The sequence below is a fragment of the Pyxicephalus adspersus genome, chromosome 3 (genome assembly GCF_032062135.1).
Source record: "Pyxicephalus adspersus chromosome 3, UCB_Pads_2.0, whole genome shotgun sequence".
Classification (NCBI taxonomy): domain Eukaryota; kingdom Metazoa; phylum Chordata; class Amphibia; order Anura; family Pyxicephalidae; genus Pyxicephalus; species Pyxicephalus adspersus.
In genome coordinates this window covers 5,667,597-5,694,127 of record NC_092860.1, presented here as the reverse complement: position 1 = coordinate 5,694,127, position 26,531 = coordinate 5,667,597, and the positions used below count along the sequence as shown (strand labels likewise).

At 39.6% G+C, this 26,531-nt stretch overlaps 1 protein-coding gene across 2 annotated transcripts in view; it reads left to right on the top strand.

The window, feature by feature from the left end:
* The window catches only part of TMC6 (transmembrane channel like 6), a 38,567-nt gene extending 12,519 nt beyond the window's left edge, over nt 1-26,048 (top strand). For both annotated transcript variants that reach the window (XM_072403422.1, XM_072403421.1), the window contains 18 exons: nt 527-604; nt 3,116-3,262; nt 3,922-4,027; nt 5,628-5,706; nt 7,081-7,335; nt 7,478-7,671; nt 8,821-8,965; nt 10,624-10,776; nt 12,801-12,973; nt 14,474-14,555; nt 16,672-16,769; nt 16,876-16,974; nt 17,924-17,999; nt 20,399-20,532; nt 23,371-23,547; nt 24,222-24,300; nt 25,192-25,287; nt 25,883-26,048. In XM_072403422.1, coding sequence (XP_072259523.1) covers nt 527-604; nt 3,116-3,262; nt 3,922-4,027; nt 5,628-5,706; nt 7,081-7,335; nt 7,478-7,671; nt 8,821-8,965; nt 10,624-10,776; nt 12,801-12,973; nt 14,474-14,555; nt 16,672-16,769; nt 16,876-16,974; nt 17,924-17,999; nt 20,399-20,532; nt 23,371-23,547; nt 24,222-24,300; nt 25,192-25,287; nt 25,883-25,903 — 2,192 coding nt within the window. In that variant the 3' untranslated portion in view covers nt 25,904-26,048. The remainder of the gene's footprint in view (nt 1-526; nt 605-3,115; nt 3,263-3,921; nt 4,028-5,627; nt 5,707-7,080; nt 7,336-7,477; nt 7,672-8,820; nt 8,966-10,623; nt 10,777-12,800; nt 12,974-14,473; nt 14,556-16,671; nt 16,770-16,875; nt 16,975-17,923; nt 18,000-20,398; nt 20,533-23,370; nt 23,548-24,221; nt 24,301-25,191; nt 25,288-25,882) is intronic.
* Nucleotides 26,049-26,531: the final 483 nt, after the last annotated feature.

The window sequence follows — 26,531 nt, the reverse complement described above, 5'->3', positions numbered from 1 at the left end:
AAATTTGGATAGTTCCCTCTGTGCTTTCTGATCCCAAGGAAGACATATTTAATAACACTGGGTGCATGCATTGATTTATTTCCCATTAAAACAATGCTGCTGACACCTAAGAACCTGTCCTTATACAGAGAATAGGAAAAGGGCTTTTGGGAGACGTAGTTCTGGAACCCATACTTACATGTCCTTGCAAGAATTTTACAAACCTGGTAAATATTGTCACCAGGGGGGAAAAATATAATAAACGCTAAATCCTAGGAAGAAATTAATGAAACAATAAATGCTGGGACAAGATAAAGCGGCGGGGAAGGATATTTGGTGGTACATATGGATAAATCCTGGACATAAGTCTAAAGACCCTCAAAGCAAAATGAGACTGGTGGTCTAACCTTGAAAAAGCAGAGGCATGACGGAACCTGTCCATGGTTTTTAGTAAAAAGTTACACCTGTACATTAAATAGCCCAACAGGTTGCAACATGCACAGGTAGAAACATGATGCTGTATCTCACGTATTTGTCCTCTCAATAGGCCATGGATCTCAGAGAAATGATAACCACTGCTCGGCCACCTTGAGGATTCTTGCTGACATGCCAAGTCGTACGATTGGTAAGTGAAATTTAATATAAAATGTTCTCTTTGCATGCTCTCCAGTGTGATAAAAACAAACACACACACCTGTGCTAATATAAAACATGGACATGGTTTGTTCCACTTGCTTCAGGTAAAGCTGAAGAATATGGAGCTACCTTCACTGAACATTGTAACAGCTGGACAAATAAACCACAGAGTTTGGGCCAGGATGACCGGTACATTTGCCCCAGATACAGGTTATACGCAGAGTATTTTTCTGTTTAGTCAGTCTTCCTTTTAACCTGAAGGTGGGGTTGAAGTACCAGGCTTAATGACAATGAGCTTCTTGGCCAGGTGGGGGAGCTAAAGAGGCCTGGGTATGATCAGGTGTAACTGTCTCATCTGAAACCCATCCTGGAAATTAGGCTGGGAATATAAAGTCCCAGCCTGCTTATTCCTGGGGCTCTGTCTTGGCTGCTGAGCTGGGAGGAGGTCCAAGGTGAACTGGGAACTTTGAGTAAAGACACAAACTTTGTTGCAAAAGTTGTATGGTTAGGTCCTTAGAGTCCTGCACAGCACTAGGTTGGGCGGGATTGCTAGTTAAGGGAACTAACAGTGTCTTAGTGGCCAAGTGGCCAGGCTTGTTTTTTGCTGTTTGTTTTATTTTGCCTATTTTTGTGTAGAAATAGTGTTAAGTGAATAAAACCCTTGATGCACTTTAAATGCCCTGAAATGCCCTGTTTCCATTGCTACAGGCGATTTCACAAGGTATAGTGGGAGAATACCACATTGATACTTGGGAGTCAATGTAAATTACTGACAATATTAAAATCTGGTAAAACAAGCCAACATGTTTCGAGAATTCAGTCTCCCTTCATCAGGGGCCAAAAATCAAAGTGGAGATAAGAAATACTTGACTCAAAAGGGTTAAATAGTTGAAATTCAGTGAAGAGTTTGAAGGTAAAAACAGAAACAAGAGTTTGGAAGCAGTTTGCTGCAACAAGCTACTGAAGCCATCCTTCTGTTTCCTCTTTGCCTCATGATTATTCGTGTTTCCCTTTCCTTGCTTGCTGCTCATGAGAATGTGTAGGTATGTGTGCGTGTCATGCACAAGGTTTTTTTGCACATTTGCAGCCCTATGCACATGTGCACTCTAAAGGTTGCTTCAAGCTATATGACAAAGGTGCACAAAATGTGCCTAATATGCACTTGCAAGGGCTATTTAGGTCCCCTAAAGCAGTGGCCCCCAACCTTTTGGTGCCTGCGGACCTCTAAATCTATGGACTCTGGACCGTGCATGCGCAGTCCGGAGTCCTGTGTAACTCAAAGGAGAAGAAACTTCCCTCTGAGTGATGTCAAAATGGCAGAACCTGCCCACTCTCCCATCGCAAGCTCAGACCTCCTCCAGAGGCACAACCCACCCACCCGCCCTAAACCTGCGATCTGTACGGGGGACATGGTCCACGGCTTTGGCTGCTGGTCTCCGTGCTCTCACGGCCCACCTGTCAGATGGCCACGGACCTGCCCTAATGGTTTGATGCAGGTTGCAGGATCCTCAGCGTGTTTACCCGATATTATACCCAGCATCCTCTTTGTCCGATTTTCTGGATTCTTGACCTCAACGTTGCCTTGATCACTTCCTCTCTTGACCTCAGACTGTTGCATGACTTTGCCTTAACCACCCGCCCAGACCTCCGCCTTGGAAACTTCACCTCTTCTTGTGTTCCAGTCCTTTTGCCACCTGCTTAACGAGCTATCCTTACACTGTCATCCTTGATGGAGAAAACCCGGGGGCCAAAACCTGGTGACCTCTTTACAGTAGACTGGTGACCACTAGGGTTACCGACCCACCGCTCCATGTGGGGTGCTCTGATGAAGACCAGCAGTCACTTAGAATCCCCACTTCCAGTAATCCCATATAACTGATGATGAAGCCCTGATGAAGAAAGGTTGTTGTAACCCCTAAAAACATGTTGGCCTGTTTTCCCAACCCGTTAAAGTTTAAATGAATATAGGCGGACTCCTAGCACTTTGTCTGCTATACTTTATAGATAATCCCCCCTTGATGCCTTTCTATATGTTATTCCATTTGTGGCTTTACTTTTGCGTTCAAATACTAAAATCCCCCAACATATCTTTCTCTGGCTGAAATGATCTCATTTTTAATAATTATTATTTCTGTACCTGCATGGATTTACCATTCTTCTGGCATCCAGAGTGTTGCAGTTTTTCCTACTATGTTTGTTTTGCCAAAGGAGAATTTAAAATGTTCTGCGGGTTACTTTATCCTAAACTTTATTTACCATGATCTCTTTTTTCATGGACTGTAATTGATTAGTATGGCAAGAATGGACAGAATTAGAAGGTACTTGGCACAATTGAACATATATTTGAACTTGGAGTTGCAAAATTCATAATTTAGAGCGGATCAATCTAATTTCTGGTTCATATGAGAAGACTTTTCTTGGAGGTGATATTTATTTACTAAATTTTATTTTATTTACTTTCTCATTTTTTTCCTTTCACCAACCCTTCATCACACCAAAGGACGCTGTAAGGGAGCCATGTTGTCTGAGTATTACAATCGCACGGTGAGGAGGAGGCAATCCAAGAAGCGGCCATCTTTGTACACCATGGATCGCAGTGCCAGACCCAGCATACGGCAGATGGACGAGGTAGCTGATGGAGAAGAGGGTAAGGGTTCAAATAAAAAAGAAGTTATATTTATCTAACAATGAATGTAATGACAATAAACGCCTTTTGCTTGCCGTAGAAAGCGTTTTGTTATCTATTCAATGAGTGCAACAATTTTCCTGAGCAGTTCTTGCACTGCTCTGCAAAATATTTATACTACATGTTACAGAGATGAGGACAGAGGGAGATGTTTGTAGTCCTGTCCACAGTGGCAACCCTGTTTTTGCAGTATGGTGAGTGAGTGTTGTCACCCTGGGACGGAAAGTAATTTACTGGCTTGATCACTGGGTGAAAATAAAGAGAAAAGTATTGAGCAACTGCAAAAGTTGCTTGCTTCCGCACAATCAGCATTGTTGATGAGAGTTGAAAGCAGCTTCAATTCCATGCAAATTCTGACTTTTTCTATAACCACAAAACACTGCCCTGCGTTTCTTTTCTATGTCACACAGAATACAATGCATTGCTATAGCAGGTGTTATACTATGCAAACACCTTTAAAAATTTGTGAGATGTTTCTTTTTAAAAGGAAAGCGGGTCAATTCCAGCTGTCAATAGCCTAAAATCTCTAATGTGCAACCTCCCACTATAGTTCCACTGTGTTGGGCAGTGATGTGTCTGTAGGATTTCTGCATGAATACACTTTGTTTGCTCCTACATAGAACATCAAAGGCTGCTGGTGATGGAGTTGCAGAAGACATCTGGAACCCAAAGAATTCGCCTGCTGAAAAGTTTCCCTTTAAACCTTCAGGTGAAAAGAGAGTTGAGGTACGGAGACCTTTATCCTAATTTTATCCCAGGTTCAATATTGATCCTTATTGAAAAGCCATTATACTCTTCTCTCTGGTGGCTTTTTTGTGTTTCTTCCCGTCCTTTCATTAAAGACATGGAAGTATCTGATGGTTGTGTCCCCTGCTGCTGCTGCTGTGGCTCCTTCCTCTGATCCCTACGTCACTACTTTGTCCTTTAGCGGTGCAGAAATACCAACCTGCGGTGAGGGATACAGAGTTTCCGACATTGCTTGAAATGTCTTACAAGGTCTGTCTATGAAATACCGAGCTTGTGTTTCTATCTCTATCACAAAGCAGTGAGATGATTCTGATCTCTCGCCACGAATGTGTAAACTTCTCCAAACACGCAGGACAAACGCCGGCACTCTCTGCTGTTTAGTTTGTTTGTCAGTCAACGTTTATTGCCGTTGTGTTTCTCCTCATGTGCTGAAATCATAAGAAGTATAAAAGCAATGCGTGAATTTGGGAATTTTAGGAAAATTTCACTGCAGGCCAAAAAGAGAGCCGCAAAGAACATTGCAAGGACATTCTGCAGGTGGAGCCGAACCTTTTCCATAAAGTCATTACTTGGTGCCGAAACCCGGATCTTCCAGTATGATGCTGAAACCAAACCACAGTCACTGGAAACACCTTCATCACCAAGAATCAAAAAAGTCCAAATTCACAGCCATGTCATCGTGTTTTGTGACATGAAGGCGTTATTTTGGCAGAATGGGTTCCAGAAGACACAACAGTGACCCAACATTATTATAAGGAAGACAAAGCCGAGAGAAAGAGTCAGGAAAAGACGGCAGAAATATGGGAAATGGTTTCATTCTTCATCAGGACAATGCTCCTTCTCACACAGCACTTTCTGTGACCGACAAACACATTACTACGCTGGAACATCCTCCATATTCACCGGGTTTGGCACCTGTGCACTTTTTTTCTAAATTGAAATCGGTGAATAAAGAAACACGCTTTGTGTCAATGGATGCAGGAAAGAAAAAGAAATCGGAAACGGATCTGCTCCTCACCTTCCACCAGTGGGGAACAAGACGACATCAGAGCTTCATTGTGAAAGGAGAGAATATTGAAAGGGACAAACTATTTAGAATTGTCATAGAAATAAATAAAAGTCTCATTATTTCATAGACAGTGCTTGTATGGAAGCTGCAGTGTTAGGAAGAAGAGAAGGTAAGATAACTGGAGATATAGGGCTCTTACTCATTTTCTGTTTTTCAGGAAGTGAACCAAAATCTCTTACAGGGACACAACATCCCCCTCACTTTCTGTCCAGGAAGCCAAAATCTCTGTAATCTAATAGAGCTCTGTATAGCAGCCCTTCCAAGGTTCTGGTCCTCTACTACCCAAAAAATCCTGGCCAGACATTATTGGGTCAGGGAAAGGGCTTGGAAGGGGTAGGGCCTAGCCCTCAAAAAATATCCACCTCAGGATACAATTATAGTACAGGTTCCATTTCTCAAGCCTTCAGATTCACTCTTATGAAGAAAATGGCATTGCGTGTGACTATTTGTCCTAATGAATGTTATTGGATTGAAAACATTAGTAATAGTCTTACTGTGGTTTTGTTTTAGGACCATGACATTAGATATCAATTCATTGTGGAAGAATGCCAACCCTTGTTGCAGCAGCATCACAGATTGCATCGGCATGGTGAGAAAGCATCCTTAAATGGTTATAAATAATTTTGTATTTTAAGATTTGGCCAGTAGGTGGCTGTCTTGGCTCATTTTCACAGCTTTTCAGGCTCTGTCTATCTACTTTGCTGCAACTTGTGTGTATACATATTCTTTTTTCAGCAAAGTTCAACCCTCACCTCCCTACACTTTTCCTGCATGTTGAGATAAGATTACATTATTATTATCCAGTATTTAAACACAGCCAACATATTACCCAGCACATGTGTTTAAAATGTGGGAGGAAGGCAGAGTACTTGGTGGAAACCCACACAAACACAGGTAGAACCGACAGACTACATGCAGAAGTGTCCTGGCTGGATTTGAACTTGAGACCTACTGTAAAGGCCAGAGTGCTAACCACTGAGCCACCATGCTGCCCATGCAAAGCTTCATTCAGACAGATATAGTATACATATTAGTAGTTTGGTGGCTAACAACATGCATGGGAATACATTTGGGGGAGTCAGGAATAGAAAAGGATCTGGGGGTTCTGGTAGTTCATAGACTTAATAACAGCATGCAATGCCAAGCTGCAATATATAAAGCTAGTAAAGTCTTGTAATAAAAGAGGAATAGACTGCAGAGATGGAGACATAATCCTGTCCCTGTACAAAGCATTGGTCAGACCACATCTGGAATATGCAGTCCAGTTCTGGGCACCAGTTCACAAAAAGGACATTGAGGAATTGGAGAGAGTGCAGAGAAGGGCAACTAAACTAATAAAAGGAATGGAGGAGCTCAGCTTAGAGGAGAGATTAGCTGAACTGAATCTATTCTCCCTTAGACGTATAAGGGGGGATATGATCGCCCTGTATAAATATATAAATGGTCCATATAGAGAACTCTCTTCCCAAATATTCACTGTAATGTCATTACAAAGCACAAGAGGGCGCTCTTTGCATCTGGAGGTACAGAAGTTTAAGCTTCGGATAAGGAAGGGATTCTTCACTGTAAGGTCTGTAAAATTATGGAATCGGCTCCCTCAGGAAGTAGTTTCAGCAAGTTCTATAGATAAGAAAAAGCTGGATGATTTCTAGAAGCACAGAATATAACTGGGGATTAAAAATTTTAAGTAAAGATAACAGAGACTGCTGATTCAGGGAACATCCGGTTGCCTCATGGAATCGGAAAGAAATTTTTTCCTCTGTTGGAGCAAATTGTACCAGGGTTTTTTTTTCCTTCCTCTAGATCAGCTATGTCCATAGGGTTTTATATCTGGGATATGTTTATTGCCCTAGTGGTTGCACTTGATGAATTTATGCCTTTTTTTTTCAACCTGACTTACTATGTAACTATGAAGTTGTTCTTTGTCCTTTCAGTAATTCTGACCTTTTTTTCCCACTTGCAGGCCACGCACAAATGTTGGCTGTCCTTTCTGTCCTTGTTGTGCACCCTTCGGCCCTGGCACCTGGCTCTCAAGCAGATTGGAGGGCGGTTTGGCTCCAGTGTTCTCTCTTATTTCCTTTTTCTGAAGACTCTTCTGGGATTTAATATCTTTATGAGCCTTTTGTGCCTCCTGTTCATTGTCACCCCTCAGGCTGTACATCCTCACAATACCTCCAACCCTCGTTCCTTCACTAGCCTGGAGATTCTCACCGGGGCGGTAAGTGTCCATGCAACACTCACAGGTAAAAGGATTTTAGTTACGGGAACAAAAAGTTCCAAGATAAAGGAAGTTAGATTATTTTGTCACTCAGATTTCCTGTTTTATTAGTTTATCGGTAACAGTTTTTTAATTGTTTTAGGGTTATTTTACTGACACGGTGATGTACAATGGGTACTACAGCAACATAACCCTGAACGAAGGATGTTCTCCTGGGCACAATGCGTCCACATGTCCCGATGCCAAGCCTGCCTGGCTTCCATATCACATACCTTTGGCGTATCTGTTCACTATAGGACTTGTCTTCCTCAGCACCTGCATCATATTGGTGTATAAGTAAGAAACTTTGAAACTGATTTATTATTTTGTTGGCTAATGACTGCCCCAGCCACCAGGTAGGTGTTGAGGTTTGGCTATCAGCCACTCAAACCTGAGCACTGTCACGTGAAAAAGATCGCATATTCCCCAATTTCCGCAAGCCTCACTCCATGACATCAACCTTTAGGTGGTTCGTAGAGGCAAATAAGTGTAAAGGGGTAAATCTATGGGAAGTGCTGTAATCTATTCAACCAATCATAATGAATGTTTTACTGGACAGATTATTATTGCACCGTATTTATATAGCGCCAACATATTACGCAGCGCTGTACAAAGGAGCTCACAATCTACCGTATTTTTCGCCGTATAAGACGCTCGGAATATAAGACGCACCCAATTTTAAAGAAGGAAAATCTAGAAAAAAAAGATTCTGAAAGATTATTCCCCTTCTGATCATTCATGTGCCATTCAAATTCCCTTTCTGATCGCCCTGTGCCAATTTAAACTCCCTTTCTGATCACTCTGTGCCAATTTAAATTCCCCTTCTGATCGCCCTGTGCCAATTTAAATTCCCCTTCTGGTACGGTACCTTTTTCTCTGCCGGGGAAATCCGTTAGGGCGGGGATCAGCTTGCTTCTGGGTTCCGTGCTTCACGGGGCGCGTGTGCCGGCTTCTTCTCGCTGTGCTCTGCAGGAAGGAGGAGACACGCACTGCAGCCAGCATCGAGGAGAGGAGAGAAGAGGAGACGTACGCCGGATCGGGGTATCGGGTGAGTATGTTTTAATTATTTTTTAAAACGGCGTTTGCCGTATAAGACGCACCCACTTCCCCCCCCCCCAGTTTTGACGGAGAAAAAGTGCGTCTTATACAGCGGAAAATACGGTAATGTCCCTACCATAGTCATATGTCATTGATACAGTCTAAAGTCAATTTTTGGGGGAAGCCAATTAATTTAATTGCATGTTTTTGGAATGTGGGAGGAAACCGGAGGAAACCCACACAAACAAAGGGGAGAACCTGCAAACTCCATGCAGATAGTGTCCTGGCCGAGATTGTAACCTGGGACTCTAACCACTGATCCACCGTGCCGCCCATTCTATTGTATTGCTGCACTTTGCATTACTATATAACATTAACACCTCACCAATATTAATTATCATCTTTCAGGATGTCCTGCTCATTCGGTGATAGTTTCAGAGTTGGGTTCTTCTCTGGAGCTCTGGCTCTAAAAGTGTTTAGTTCTTGGGACTTTAAAGTCAACCGGATTCGATGTGTGCAGAGGCAGAAAGAGAATATTAACATGCAGCTAAAGGTGAGGCCAACAATCTGATGATCTTCATTTTTCTGCAGTGGGTGGACTATTGGCATTCAAGTCAAATTCTCGTTTTGTTGGAAGTATAAGCCCTGTCTGGTCATCTGTATACATTGCATGAGAAAAGCTTATCGCAGCTTCTTACCTGCTTCTGTGTTGTAGGCTTACTGCAATGCATTTGCTAAATAAGTGCAAGTTTTCACGTTAGCTAAAATCATGAAAAAAGAATCACAGCATGCTAACATTGTTATAGATGATCACCTATAGAATGCCGAAACTAAAATGAAATTGCTGCAAATGTTATATTGCATACAGAAAGATCCCTGTAACTTGACCTCAAGATCTTTGCAGATGGCTGGAAAATGCATTGATCCTAGTTCATCTAGCTGTGATAGCAGCGTGCCAAAAATCCCTTTCAAATAACATTAAAGAAAGTGAAATATTGCATGAAAGTGCACTTTAGCTTTCCCTAAGTGTCATCTCAATCTGACAAATCAACACCAATTAACCAATTACACCACAAAGAGGATTTTAAGATATCCGGGATACAAACATAATTCTCTGGCTTTAGCTGCAATGATATATTCGGAGTGCAGCTTTAGAGAACCATAGCGATCTATAAACTGAAACAGAAAGGTCATTTCTCAAACTTAATATTTATTTTTCATTTATACCAGTAATAAAATATATTAATACTTTTTATTATTTAATATATATTTATTATATTATTATTTTATATATTTATTTATTTTCCTTTATAGTATATCACTTTTTTATTTCAATTTTTATGACTTGTGCATGTGGAGGGGAGGGTTTCCCAACAATGAATAACTGGATTATTTATGATCTTGGATCGTATCCATTGCTTTTGGTCCTCTTTAAGTTGGTTGCTAGAACAGGTATATGGTATAAATCTCTCCATCACTGATAGTGACAACAATTAAAAGTTGATGACAAAGAAGTTTTACTTTGGATATGTTTTAAAGCCTGGCTGGGCTTTTATTTTTTACAAATATCAGGTGCATTGAAACAAAAGTAATTCAAAGTCTTAAAGTTAAATAAAAAAAAAAAGAGTAGAACAGCCAGTCCTCTTCTGTGAAGAATAGCCCTTGTTCTCTATGTGTAAGCAGTGGTCTCTCCACAGAGCTGTCTGCTGAGTCACAGCTTTAAGCTCTCCAATCAGTCAGCAGCATGAGCTTTGCCCAAAACTATTTCTCTGCCTCATCAAGGAGCATGGCAGAACTTGTGGGAGCCCACTGCTTCCATACAGGGGTCAAAAGCCCCTCAGCATTCTGTTAGGGGACAGGCTTTTTGGTTTGGGCTTCGGCTATTTGCTAAAAAAGACTAACTTGAAGTTTATATGTGCTTTTTATAAATTAGTTACTGATTGTTTTAACCTGGTATGCTGCTATCTATCCATTGAGGAAGCGGTTTCATCCGCAAAATGTGTTGGGAACTTTATCTTTGTACAACCAGGTTTAAATTCCCCAAACTATGGCTTAGGAGGACCCAAGTGAAGTAGCCTGAGCCACCAGTCTATAATGCTGGCCCTTGCTCTAGATCAGTGGCGGTCAACTAATATAGAGGTTTTCAAGTGCACCCTTCAACATGGGGGGACAACACATGGTGTGACGGACTGTCCCTTGCTGTCCTTCCAGGAACTGCTGAGTGAGCTGCGGACTGACCGGCGTCCTGATCTACGGAAGAAGATGCAGACCGTGTGCATCCATGTCTTCTCCTGGACTCTGTGTCTGGCAAGCTGGCTGGGCTCCGCTGTGGCCGTTTATGTCCTTTCCGAGCACCTGTACAAGGTATGTCCTTGGTGGACGCAGCTACTGCAAATCTGCTCATTCTTATATCCTCAAGGATTACCCAAAATTTTTTTTGGCATGCAACAATAAATTTACAGTGAGTAGGCACAGTTTTCAACACCCATATTTACAAAGTGTATCTTGGTATGGACTATTTCATGGCACTAGACAAGTGAAATCTAATTGGCCAGTGTACAGCTGGAGCCTCATTCACTCCATGAGTCCATAAAAAGTATGTCCATCATTAATAGTCACAGGCGCATGGCTTGATTACCCGACGCATTTCACCTAGTAAAGGCTTCCTCAGGGGTAATAAGTGGAGCAAGATACTTGAAATAGCATAATATTTCAAATGAACAAGCATTTTAAACAACATCAGCATCAAATTGCATTCAAGAGTAACTATATGTACATTCGGTGGTATGATGAATAACAGGTAAGTAGAAACAGATGTAATACCTAAATGTATTCCCATAATCAAAATAGAGAGTTTTTACACAGGTAGTCCCCAGGTTACATACGAGATAGGGACTGTAGGTTTGTTCTTAAGTTGAATTTGTATGTAAGTCGGAACAGGTACATTATTTTAATAAATGCAATTAATACAGATGTTTGTCTCAACATATTATTAGGCAGCGTGGTGTCAGTTACTATATAAAATCCTCACTGTGAGTTACAAACAAAGCAAAAAACTTTATGTAGCCTAGACATTCATTAACTTCTGTGCTTTGATATGCAAAAAGAAACAACTGCAGAGTTTGTCTGAGGGCTCAGTCTTAGCTGTGTTTAGCAAAAGATTTCTTCTGCAAGTTATGCGAACAGTCCCTTTCCCATTTCAAGGCTCTGTCCTGCACAGGAACTAGCAGGGAAGTTTGGATTTAGGAGTCGTCCGTATGTCGGATGTCCTTAACTTGGGGACTACTTGTATAAATAATTTCTATATAAGATGAAAGTTGAGAGTAGAGCAAGAATATAAGTTTATTATCAAGTACAAGAGATAGTTTAGTAGGAAAAATGTCTTGTACTTGATATACTTCAATGTACATTTTAACAGCCCTGAGGAAGCCTTTACTGGGGGAAACGCGTCGGCTAATCATGCCAAGCGTCCGCCACTAATAATGATGGACATACCTTTTATGGAGTAAATAAGGCTCCAACTGTATACTCACCAATTACCAAGATACACTCTGTAAATATATTGTTGAATGCCTAAAAAACACATCTTTTCTTTCTCTGTTTCTTCATTTTGAGTATTCCTATTATATGGGGTTGGCATCAGATTTAGCATACTATAAACTTTTAAGGACTTCCAGTATTTATTCTTCTTTTGATTAACCTCAAGGGCCTAAATATATTTTTTATTGCAATTGACATGTCTCTAAGCGAGATTGTTTAAAATGATGTATGATCATTTAAAATCATAGGAAATTCTTTTTTTTTCATCATCATTCTTTACTTATATTTTGCACCTTATGTTGCTGGACTTCTACAGCTTTTTCAGGCACTTTCCGTCTTCACAGCCCAACCCCAGCATCATCTGCCCATCATTGCTTTGCATCGGGTAATGGTGACAGCTCTGAGCCATGCATTGTGTGTTGGCACAGTTGTATGTTGTCTCCAGCTGGGCAGCATGTGGCAAGGTGATGGCACAGGGGCACATCTGGAAAATGGGGACAGCTTTTAGTAGAATCACCAGGTATTATTGTAATAAAAGCTGCAAATTGCAGAGAGATTCATAATACCTCCTTGTAGACCTGATGCCAGTCTTTCATTGGAATATCTTGGGACGTCATAGAGACAAAATAAATGTATGTAGTTATTAAGGCTCAATATTAAAGCATGCAATTGGAGTTCAGGTACACTTTAAACTTTGATGCAACTCTATAAACATAGCGGATCCTTAGAAAGTAAATTGGTTGTAGCAGCTGTGAATCTGCTGGTGATTTTTAGTATGGAGCACATGTGGAGGTGGTAAAAAATGGCTAGAGAGGAGAAATTCATCTTTCTGCTTTGTGATTTATCAGGATAATCGTGCAAGGATGAATAGTGAGACGGACCTGGAGGTGGAAGCGAAGCTGCTATTACTGCCATCCGCCGTATCGCTGTGTAACCTTTTGCTGCCTTATTTGTATCACGCCTTGGGGCTCTGGGAGCTCCTGGACTCTCCTATACTGGAAGTTTACATTGCCATCTGCAGGTAAGAGTAGTATGTAGCCAAAAAAAAAAAAAAAAAAATATATATATATATATATATATATATATATATATATATATATTGCGTTTCCAGTACCAAGATGTAGTGGCTGCATTCAATTTTTTTGCATTTGGATCCCACCAGTAATAACCTCACCATACGCACAGCTTCAAGACTTTTCTAGAGCTGCCCCAACTCTCTGAAATGGTTTTCCTACTGCCATTCAGCTTGCTCTTTCTTTTTTCTAATTTAAATAAGCACTCAAAACTCATCTTTTCGTCCTCACCTACTTGTCTTCTTCTGTCTCCTAAACTCTCACTACTCACCCACCAATATCTCCCCCCCTATTATGTGATACTTCTCCCACGTCCTAGATTGTAAGCTCCTCGGGGCAGGGTCCTCTCCTCCTCTGGTGTCACTGTCTGTCATTTGCAACCCCTATTTATTATACAGCATTGCGTAATATGTTGGTGCCATATAAATAGTGTTTATTAATTATAATCAATTATTAATAATGAAAGCTAGTCATATTTAAATCAACTTTAATCGCTCAGTTTTCAGTTTAATCAGCTTTATAATTAACGACTTTATAATTGTCGAATGTTGATTAAAAAAATATTAGATTCAGCTACTATACACCAAAACTGATGCAAAGTCTACTCCTTGGTATTGATTATTTGTAAATTATCAAAAAGCAATCATCTCCAAATGAATGAATAATAAGCACATGTATGCGTGTGCTTTATGATTATTATTATTATTATTATTAGTAAACAGGATTTATATAGCGCCAACATATTACGCAGCACTGTACATTAAAAAGGGGTTGCAAATGACAGACAGAAACAGACAGTGACACAGGAGAGGACCCTGCTCCGAAGAGCTTACAATCTAATAGGTGGGGGAATATACACACAAAAGAGTGCTTCAAAATTCATTTGAACAGAAAATGATTCAGAAGTCTCAAAAACACTCTTGCTATTTCTTGCTGGGACAATTGATTGGAATTTTTTATGATTTGATCCATCAGTTTTAGTATCCAATAACAGTAGTTAAAGAAGGTGGAACCAGGGACTCAAGCCTCATTGAAATGCTGATTTTAGTTACCTGGCACAGTCTTTCATAATTTTGTCCAAATCTGGGATTCATACAGCTGTTCATATTTAGAGATTCATTGCACCCGATCCCTCCTGACCGAGATCTCAAACCTTATTGTCCTTATTGGTAAGGACCCCTTTGGGCATCTCCAACCTTCCTTCTCCCCAGATCAGCACCTTCTGTACAATGCAGATCCATTCCACTGGTAATAGTTCACCAGCTCCAGAACACCCAGCTTGTCGTCTCCATGACCTTGATTAATAATTAACCTCATAAATATGCCTATGTAGGTAGATTATCATTTTCAGGTTGGAACATTGCTTTAACGTTGGCTATTTGATTTTTTTTTTGCCATTGATGTGATGATGATTGATTTGATGATTTAAGTAACTTTTCTTGCCCTAGGAATCTTATGTTGAAGATAGTCATCCTTGGCGTTCTGTGTTACCACTGGTTAAAAAGGAAGGCCAATCACTCGGAGTATAAGGTACGCCATGGCACTGATGATCCATGCTGATTGGGCTGCAACCTAGCTGTGAGGTAGCAAGGGCTACAGAGTAAAAATAATTGTTTGGAAGGAACAGAGCATGAGAGACCATGATGACCGTGACCTTCATTTTTCCGGATGAATGAGTTTTAAAATTTGACAGGTGGGCCGGGCCAGTATCAGATGAATGGAAAATGTTTGTATGAACTTATATAAACTATGTGTGAAAGCCGTTAACTAAAAGGAAAAAAAAAACATATATTCAATTTCAATAAGAACAATATTGTTAGTCACGCTTTTTAGCCAGTGGACAATTTTGTATCAATATTTGAAGGTTCGGATTGAAGAGCCCAATGGGCTGTATTTGGCCCATGGACTGTACTTAGCTCATGCCTGCTACAACCCATCTTACCTGGGTGGTGACATGCACACTGGAGAGTTGTACGGATGCTAAACTTCACTGAATCGCTAGCACCGACATCTTTACCCGGTCCTACCCGGCATGCATGTTCCTTCATTCCTGGGATCATACACTGGCTTATCCTACACTGTGAATGCTCAGTTCCATGCAAAATAACTTCCTGGTTAACAAATATATTGTGATTGATGGAATATGGATACAAAAAGCTGTTTCAATTGCAATATGATGAATAATATGATGGAATAATGAATCCACAAAAACAAATTGCTCGATCAAATTCCAATCCCCACTCTTCCCAAGATGATGATTGGTTTGACATTTCAATCTAATCAAACAAAAACTAAATTCCAGGTAAAAAAAAAAACAAAAACACGGGAAACCTCATCATGTCATCATGAGCTGCTGTTCACTGATGGTTCATTTGCTAGGAAAGCTGGTGATCTGGAAACAGGCATCACCCTCGACCATTTTGCAATGATTCACCAAGATAAACGAGATCATGACTAGTGTTGGTCCAATATCTTACTATTTAATTTGACAGCTATTTGATCGAATAGTGAGATATATTGTTCGGGTGATCGAATGCCGAATTCGAACACCATTGAAGTAAATTCTAGGAGAATTCCGGTTATTTTTAGGGACTATTGAGAGCTGCAAGAGCAAACAGATTGCTCTATCCAGGAACACATTCTACAGGACTGCAACAGCGATTCTGATTGCTGTTACTAGTAGTATGTGTTCTTGGATGGAGTTTCTCTAGCCAAAAACACAGGGCACTAGATGTCATGAATGGGGAAACATTCCCCATTCAACCTCTAGTGCCCGGGGATCGCCTGCAGTCACAGCTGTGACTGCAAAGTTCCCACGGTCATGTGACCGTGGGAACTGAACTGCAAATGAACTCTATTAATAAAGTTAATAAACCTGTAGGGCCCCGGGGATCGAACACTTTTACTCAATGATTGCAGACTCTGCAATCATTGAGAAGATGCCTGACAAGTATCTCTTACCGTGTAACACGCACAGTATAATGATTTATGAATATGATTTTTCTCACAGTGGATAAAAAAAAATGTAACAAATTTATCATAATATTACTGTGCTGGAAAGTGTTACAGAGTAAGAGATATCATGTCATTGTAGGATAGCCTGCAAAAAAAAAAAAAAAAAATAGTTAAATAAACACAAACACTTAATAAATTTGAGTACAATACTTTTTTTGTATCCAAATTTTTACAGTTGAATATATCTATTAAAAGTACATTACCTAGAAGTGGGTGCAGCGAGGGATTTTATTTTTAATATTCTGCATAATAAACACTATAATACCAAGGTGGGAGGAAAATACAATACTGCAGATCATGATGTACGATTCCGAAAGCACTCACAAGCTGTAAGAATTCTGCTGCTAAAATTTGATCTATTTCCTGGAAAGCTTAAAGCTGAATAACAGCAACCAATCCTAATGCATTTCACATTGATTGTGCTCACTTATAAATAAGTGCAGTCAATGCAAAACGCGTTAGTAAGTTCATTTCTTAGAAATTAATCCAGCAAGCACTCGAAGCCCTTTTTGTTTTTTTTTAATATGTAACTCTCTTCCTGCTTTCTGCTATAAAGCTAAAAGTTGATTGTAAATTTTGTAGAGTTTCGGAGCTTTCAGTGTTTGCAACCCTGTGGATTTTTTTGTTACAGTGCTGGGAGACGCTGCTGGGGCAGGAATTTTACCGCTTTGTCATCATGGATCTGATCTTCAATCTCCTAGACACTCTGTTTGGAGAGCAGCTATTAAGGTAAATCTGGCAGTTTAGGCTGTCGCCGAACCCAATAACCCTCCCTTCCCCCATCCGCCGCCAACCTCCTGCCCACTCATCCATCTTTGTGTGATTATTGTGACAGGTTAATCCAGCAGAAGAGACACAAGAATAAGAAATATCGCACTGAGTTTGACATCGCTCGCAATGTCCTGGAGCTTATTTATGGGCAGACGTTGGCATGGTGAGATCATCTTGGTGTTACATTCCATCAGTGCAGCCATGGCGAGGAACAACCAAAGTGTAGGGGAAATCAATGGGTTTCCTACAGTACAGAACTCCTTCAGTGTTCAGGAGAGTCCTGCACTAATTCTTATTGTCTATTCAGTGCCACCTAATCCCCCTGCACTGACCAATGCCACTCCACCCACTGCACTGTGTTTGGTGCCACCCCAACTCTTGCACTCATGCTGTGTTACCTCCATGCATTCTGTGTGGGGTGCTGCTTCACTCTGTCTGTCTGTTTAGCACTGCCCCACCTCCCGCACCAATGGCACTGGCCCACCTCCCGCACCATTGGGGCTGCCCCCACTTCCCGCACCATTGCCCACCTCCTGCACCATTGGGGCAGCCCCACCTCCTGCACCATTGGGGCAGCCCCACCCCCTGCACTATTGGCCCTGCCCCACCCCCTGCACTGTATGTGCAATGCATTCATACCCCCCCTTACCTGTACTTTTGGTGTCGCCTCACCTCCTCTTTATTAAATAGTCTATTTATGTATAAGTCAGATAGAAGCTTGCAATCTAACATCACTAACAGGTCTATGGCCAATTTAGGGGAAGCCAATTAACCAAGCAGGATATTTTTAGAATGCAGGACACCTTGGAGCCTAAAGGAAACATGGAGGGGGATCACACAAACTCCACGCAGATAGCATCCTGACCAAAACAGTATCCTCTATTCCAAATCACTACACTGTAGAATAAATAAATCTTTTGCAAATGAAGTGAAACATTTGAGGATAAAGTCTCCCCATCTCATGAAAAGTTTGATACAATTTCCTGACTTGATTTCCTTAAAAATGTAATAAATTAACTTTTTGACTTTGCAGGTGCGGGAACGTATTTCCTTTAAGTATTTGGATCTGCGGATATGAACTCTTCTATTGATAATTCTCCTTCATATTGCAGGCTCGGTGTTCTGTTCTGTCCTTTGCTTCCGGTCATTCAGACATTGAAATTACTTCTCCTGTTTTATGTGAAAAAGGTGAGATTTTTTTTTCATCTTCTGAATACCAGCACCTCCATGCTGCAGAACTCTGCATAACATGAATGTGAATTCTCACTCCAAAAGCGTTTTATTCAACAATTAGCACTACTCATCTACCATCCCTGATATATATCTGGGGTTAAACAACTATTGACTCTCAGTGCCCTCTGGAGGAGCCTAATAGTGTGAAACGCGTTGGGAGAGACTGTAATAATACTACATTTATCCTGACCCACTAATCTAGTGTTGGATGAACATCCTTTCTAAAACACATCAATACTATACACTGCTAAGAGATTTTATATTATGTACAGTAAACACAAAAGATTCTCCCTCATTGTGTTTACATGATTTATGTATACTGTTATGTTTGCAGGACTATTTTATACAAATAAAGGATTTTATCTAGTTTGCCATAAAGAGCCGCTATCTTTTATATCCTTTCCTTGTCTATTTACAATATTAAGGCTCAGCACAGTTACTTTAGTAATTTATATTTATATCGCTTAGGGTAGTGGCCATTCACCAATTGTACTATACACAAATTCTGCAATTTTCCTCTTTGCACCATTTTTAACAGTGGTGATCAGCAAAAAAGATCACAAATTATAGCTAAACCTCTCTTTTATATTTACTGCGCTATTCACATTTACAAAATATCAATCAACCTAATTGCCACTTAATTATCATCAGTTTGCCTTCAGTCAGAGTGAAGAATAGGGAACATTAGAGAACAGTGATATTTTATGTTTTTTGTTTTTTTATCAACACCCTTTCATCATTTATTTCTAATTATCTATCTAATTTTAAAAGCAATCTTAAACTTACATTTCATTTTGGGATTTTTAGGTTGGCATATATGAAACTCATATTTTTATAAAATCACACAATTTAATAATATACAATTTGTTTTTAAAACCCAGATTTTATATACACGATTATATCGTCTAAATTCTTAATTCCTTTAGTTACAAATTATTGCATGTTTTGAATCCTTAGTCCTTTACGCGTTTCACCATTTCACATATTTTCATGTGGATCAAATGAGCATTAAAAATAGGATGATTGTATCATGAATGGTAAATGTTAGAAGACGCTCTTCTGGCTGACAATCCCGGGCGGTGGAGCACCGCAGTAGAGCGCGCTTGGCCTATTCCCTCCGGCGGCACTCGCAGCAGCAAAGGAGTCCTAAGGTTTAGTGCTCTGCAGGTTGCAGCATCCTTGTCTCCCTTTAGCTGTGTTTTTCCTCTTGGCATCCCCTGCACTGAGACTGCACAGCTGAGGGGGATTTGGAGCTGTGTTGCAGCTGATTAACAGAATGGTTCCTGATCAATCTCATGCTGCCATTGTCTGCTGGGTTCTTATAGCCTCTCTATCGGATTCCGGTGCTTGGTGTACCCTTTAGCTGATCTCTTCTGTAGAGTTTTCCATGTGATTTTCTGTTGCTGACCATTGCCTGTTCCCTGACTCATCATTTACTGACCTACCTGTGACCCCAACTCTGCTTGTGCCTACTCCCTCTGTACCTCGTTTGGGGGACCGATTTTCCTATTAAATTATTATTAAACAAGATTTATATAGCGCCAACATATTACGCAGCGCTATACATTAAATAGGGGTTGTAAATGACAGACAGTGATACAGGAGGAGAGGACCCTGTCCCAAAGAACTTACAATCTAGTTGGTGTATGACTTGATTGTATGATTCTGGATTTGCCTTGTACTTCTTGTACTGCCTAACCACTTCTAATCCATCCCCAGAGGCCATTCCTTGTGCATTAACCCCTAGCTGTAATCCCGAGGGTGGATTTTGTGTACCGGTAATCTTGGGTCACACTCGGGGTAGATTTAAACTAAAAAAAACAACCCACTTGCCTTGTTCTGTCGTTGTCCCACGGCGTCCTGCTGGTCCCTGCAAGTCCTTTTTCCTCGATCTTGAGCCACATAATGCAGCGACGATCTCTGGGTTTTCCCAGTGATGTCGGTGCCGGCGGGCAGATTGGCGGGAAATTCAAATAATTTTGTATTGGGTTCAATACAAAGAAAAATTCATATAATATAATATAATATCTATATATAAATATAAACATATATATAATTATACATGCTACTGTACATATACATTACATGCTTGCTATAGGTGAAGACTGCAGCATTTAGTTATGCAAAAGAAACTGAAGTTGCCAGACTGCATTTCCCTTATAATGTGTCTGTTGCATCAAATATAGTTTTGTTGCAATGACATTTCATTGATTTTGCTGCGTACTCGGTTTTCTAAATATTACCGCTGCAGTCCATCAAATTCCAAGTCCAAGTGTGGATTTGGATTGTATATCCTTGGAACTGGTGTATGCTCAAATTGTTCTTCAGTAAGATCTAATTTTTTATTCTTGCAGGCCAGTCTGATGCGAAACTGCCGATCCCCTAGCAAGCCATGGCGTGCGTCCCATATGAGCACGGTGTTCCTGACTCTGCTCTGCTTTCCGTCTTTTCTCGGGGCATCTGTGTTCCTCTCTTATACCGTGTGGTCGTAAGTAGAATATAATATACAGTATTTGTATATAATCTAGAATATTGCCATCAGTCTCTGCTGCTGAAGAGCAAACTGTGGATACATCTGAGCCCTTTGCATTGTGCTTGTAATGTTACAATTACTGTCTGTAGCTAAACAATAAGGCTGTGGTACCAAGACACACCAGTAGATGGCAGTGCAAGCCAAGATAATACATAGAAACACTGTTAAACTTTGGCATCAATTTTATTAGTTTTTAATCAAGTTTGGAGGATAGGATTATTGTTTTTAACCCTTTTTTTACATAAATGCCCAGACCAGTTTTAGCAGTATTAATAAATCTTGGCTGCCTTCAGAATAATTAAATATAACTATATTATTTTGTGTGTTATTCTCATATGCAGATAGTGTGTGTGTGTGTATATATATATATATATATACCTATATATACCGTGTATATATATATATATATATATATATATATATACATACATGTATATGTTGTGAGGGGTTAAGCTCAGGATCGCCTTTGCTGGGGTCAAAGGACACTTGTCTGTGATCCAACTCCGCTCACACACCAAGGTATCAGCCTTAAGCTAGGTTGCAGCCAGGTTTATTGAAGGTTGCAGATAAAATAACAAAACAGCAAAAGAAAACCTTGCCTGTCCGGCACTTACTATACATCAGACATCCCTGTCTATCAGCTGGAGGGCCTCTCCCTCTCAGCTCAAAAACAAGCTTTCAGCTACCTTCTACTCACTTTTGAGCTTACTTACACAGACTGACTTGAGATCCCTCATCCAGACCAATTGTCTGAGTCTCTCCGCAGAGCTCCCTCACACAGAACCCCTATCTGTGTCTCCAAACAGAGCTGAACTCACACAGTCCACCTGTCTGTGTCTCCAAATAGATCTGAACTACTGACTGAGCTCTTGGCTCAGTCAGTAGTTATATCAGTCAGTTATATCCCCACCCTCAGTGAGAGTCTTCCACCTGCTATTTCACACAGGAAAGGAATCTTGGGCAAATTTCTTCACATAAAAGAGGAATCCTGAGCAAATACATCTCCCTTCCACCTCCAATCCTGCATTGGTGTCACAATGTATATATGTGTGTGTGTGTGTGTGTGTGTGTGTATATGTATATATGTGTGTGTGTGTATATATATATATATATATATATAATATATTATGAAAATTCTTCCACCTAGTGTTCTATTCAAAACCGTCACATCCCTAATAATAGAATAAAAACACTTATTAAGATAAATTAGTGGGATACCATTTTTGGATGGCACCACATCCTATGTAGATACATCTGAACCCATTTTATTATTTTAACAGGACTTTTCAGGTGCCTACCACAAAATTCTACAATATTAAAAAAGTAAAATACCAATTTATTATGTGATGTTTAAAAACAATCAAGCACAAACAGCCTGTATTAGTACAATACATTACATATATGCCATTACATAATACATTACTTGTATAACATTATATCTTTGCATTCAGTTTATATAGTACTGTATTTTATCGTCCTTGACGCGTTTCACCCGTAGGCTTCATCAGAAGGACACAGTATGCCAATAGCAACAATTTCATTTTTCTGACGTTTAACTTGCTCACATTTAGTTTTTCTTTAAGATATAATCAAACATTGTTTCCAAGACCAAAGGGAAATATATAGCTGTGCAACTCTGACCCCTCTTTTGTAAATTATTAACGTATTCTTATCACTGTGTAAAGCATCACAAACCACCACCGACAAGCAATATTTTAACCTGTAAAAAGTCCTGTTCAAATAATAAATTGGGTTCAGAAGACAAAAACAGCCAAAAAACATGGGACTTGCTAGGCAATGATCAGTGATCTCATACATACATACATACATACATACATACACATACATACATACATACAATTATAAACAATTTTTTAAATTAAAACATCACTTTAAAACAGTAGAATTTATTTAACCTGATTTGTAAAATCATATAGGTATGTAAATCCAGAGAAATAGGGAGCTCTAGCTGGGAAAACGTGCTCTACGCGTTTCGCCGAACCCCAGCCCACTTCTTCAGGAGATATTTTGTTTGTTGTTCCCACCCTCCTATATAGCACACGACATACCCAAAATGTCCCAATGGCCGTAGTGCAAATAGGGGAGCATGGAATCAGAGATGATACAATTACTTTTTACATGATTGCAATCCAAATTTTCATTTTTACCTGCATCAATCTTAAAGGTTATTTCAAACTTAATTTCAAACATTATCACACAAATGACTGTGACTGCTTATCACTGTTTAAATCATCTCAGATTCCTCCTTCCCCAGCTTGTATTTTATGAATCCCCACATCTCTACTCTTCCGGGACATTGGATTGCAATCATGAAGAAATAATTGTTGCTGAATATGAACTGTATCCTCTCTGATTCCATGCTCCCCTGCTCCCCTTACGGCTGTTAGGATTTTTTGGGTATGTCGTGTGCTATATAGGAGGGTGAGAGCAAGAAACAAAATATCTCCTGAAGAAGCAGACTGGGGTTCCTCGAAACGCGTAGTGAATGTTATACCAACTAGAGCTCCCTATTTGTATGGAGTTACAAAAGTTTTTTATGCTGTGGTTTTACAAATTTAAGTTAAATAAATTCTACTATTTTAACTGTGATGTTTAAATAAATTTTTTTCTAATTGTATGCATGTATCTATGAGATCATTGATCACTGTATATCACTATATATATATATATATATATATATATATATATATATATTTATTTATTTATTTATATGTATGTATGTATGTGTGTGTGTTATTTTCATATGCAATAACAACATCCTTTCTTTTACAGGGTAACGCCTTCAAAATCCTGCGGCCCCTTCCGATCGCTCAACACAATGTACGAAGCCGGCAAACTTTACGTCAGGCAGTTGGAAGTGACGAACCCTCGCCTGAGCTGGATCAGCTGGATCCATCACTACCTCTGGGAGAATACATTGTTCATATATGTGGCATCTTCAGTCCTGCTGTGAGTCCACGGAGGGTATTGGTTGATGTACAAATGTTCAATAGAAACAAAGAATAGAGTTAAAGGGTCAAATGGTTTTGCTGAGGAGGGCTGGGAAAGATGGACGGGGCAATTATTACCATCAAAGGTTATAGAGGAATGACCCAAGAGGAAAGATAGAAATGGAGCTGACTCCTAGTTGCCTAGCCTGAAGTTTAAATGGCAAATGTGAAAGAGGGAGAAAAAAAGGCAGGATTATTTTATAAAAACACTACATTTTATTAGTTTAAAATATTCTTAAAACTTAACAAAGTTCTCCTACATTAACCCTAGGCTAACATAGATACACTAGTCTAATAATCATGAAGTAGTAATATTGTATTACATCAGGTATGTTTGCAGTAATATATGCATTTCCTACCCCACACGTTTCGCCCCATAGGGCTTCCTCAGGGGTTTTGGGAGACTTCATGATGTAAGATTATTACCTGGAGCATCTGATGTAAGAATATTACCTGGAGGTACCCTGATTATAAAAACCAGTATCAGTATAGACGTATTAATCAGTGAAACTCCTTTTGCAATATCAGGGTGCAAGACCTGAAACTAATTGCTGCCAGTTACAGAGAGGTGTTCGACATTGCGTAGTCTGAAGAATGATGCATTGTAATTGTAATATTTTGTCTCCTTCCCAGAGTCATAATTTACTTCCACATCCAGATTGTAAATGGACAAAGAAAAGTCATCAACTTGCTGAAGGAACAAATCGCCAACGTAAGTCTATTGATTACAATGTTCTTCTTTTGGTTCTATTCCATTACATTGGGGGATGAGCTGCTTTGTGCCAAGGAACAGCATCACCAATGCTCATTCTGATTGCCAGCAGTTATGCACAAAGCATCTGGGATGTATTAAGACCCAAAAATAGACAAAAATGGCGATAGGTCGGCCTTTGGTTGCACATGCAATGCCTTGCACAGAAGCAAACATGGCTGCTGCTAACAATGGTATTTAAAACAAAATTTGCATAATTTATATTAGGACTTAGGCTAGGTACACACTACCAATATTTATCATTTGAAAACAAATGATCAACGATTATTCACAAATATTTTGAGTATTCAAGAATATTTTTAAGTAAGATCGTCGCCCTATCAGATCCGCCATTTTCAGCCAGATTCCATGTTCGTCTGCATTGTTGACCGGTCGTTTTTTGTTAACAAATATCAAACGATCTTTTGTGTATCGTTCGTTTCCAACAACAATTATTGCACGTGTGCACGCAGCCTTATAGTGGTGAGGAAACCAAAAGGAAATTTGGCATTAGGACCGTTTAGGTTATACTTAAACCCTTTCTAGTTTAATCCAAAGATCATTTTACATGCAAAGCTAACTTTAAATGTTCATTTAAAGATAAATATTAATATAAAGTAGAGGGTATCTAAACCCATTTTTTTAGCAATCTGAAGCACTTGTATAGGGACCGTAGTTTTAAATATGGTGAAAAACCAATTAGCCTACCGATATATTTCTGTAAGGAAACCAGAATGCCCCAAGGAAACCTCTGCAAACATCAGAACATGCAGACGATTTTTGTTTCTATCTTCCTGGAGGTTGTATTTATTCAAGGTCTTCATGTACTTTTGTTCTATTTTTTTTCCATAGGAAGGTGAAGATAAATGCTTCCTGATTGATAGACTCCATTCAGTATATAATAAGAGAAGCAGAATTCAGCGAGGTCAGAGATCGGTACAAGCCAGGGTGAGTGTACCATTGTAGTCCACACGCCGATAAACTCTTTGTCTTTTTACACTGAAGGAATGCAGTGGGTTACCGGGTGTCTGTTCTTGTTTTATCACCAGCCAGCCCTGGCTGCAAGTATTTACCCAAGGGGGGGATATATTATTATTGCAATGGTGGCAACTCATCTTGATGGACACCGGGTCTTGGCTGTTAATGTTTGGATGTAAAATATGAAAGCCTTTATTTAGACCCCCATTTTACCCCTGAGGAACCCTTTAAATATAATATGTCATACTTTTATAGCAAAGCAAATTTCCAAATCTACTTGTATAACACTATATAACTTTATACGGAACAATCAGTTGCCCCAACCATCCAGACCACAGATCTGCATTTTATTTAGCAGCTGGCTTTTGGGCTTCGCCAATATATTGTCTTTTACCTGCGGGAACCCCTAAAGATATAAATCACTTATCCCTAAAAAAGTCACTAACATTTCCTTTTTAAGAGTACAGTATATTTTACCCAGTATGGATTTCACATTTTTAAAATATTTTTGTGATATCGAGAGCCCAGAATTCATACTGATGATGGTTTATATTTCCTTCCACAGATAGCTATGGGAAAGGAATGACGGGCGTGCAGAATTGTGAAACTGGTGGACCCGCGATGCCAATTTTGTTATGGCACATGTATTATGCACCCAAATCCTGGAGCAATTCACTTTTAAAACCAACTTTTTATATTAATCTATTTATAGTAAAGAATGATTTTATTTACCGGTCTGATTGTTTTTTATGTCTAATGTTAATGGAATTTCCTCCTAAAAGAGAATGAATTTTTAGACATGTAAAAAAGATCAACTTTATAATACGAGCTCTGTCTATTAACCACCTGGCTGTTACACTGATGTCTAGATTTCTGTACCAAAAGTGGTACACTGTTTTTCATGAATTTTTTTTTTTTAAATTGTAGACCTGTAACTTACATATAAGTAACAACCTATTATGAGTCCAACCTCACATACCTATAGACAAAACCACATAAATATATTTTGTAATATTTTGTATTGGATTGGATACAGGACTTTGTATTGAATCCAATACAAAATATTTGAATTTCCCGCTATGACCCCCTCCTTCTCACACAGCACTTTCTGTGACCGACAAACACATTACTACGCTGGAACATCCTCCATATTCACCAGATTTGCCACTTTTTTCTTTTTCGACAATAAAGGAACACACTTTGAGTCAACGGAT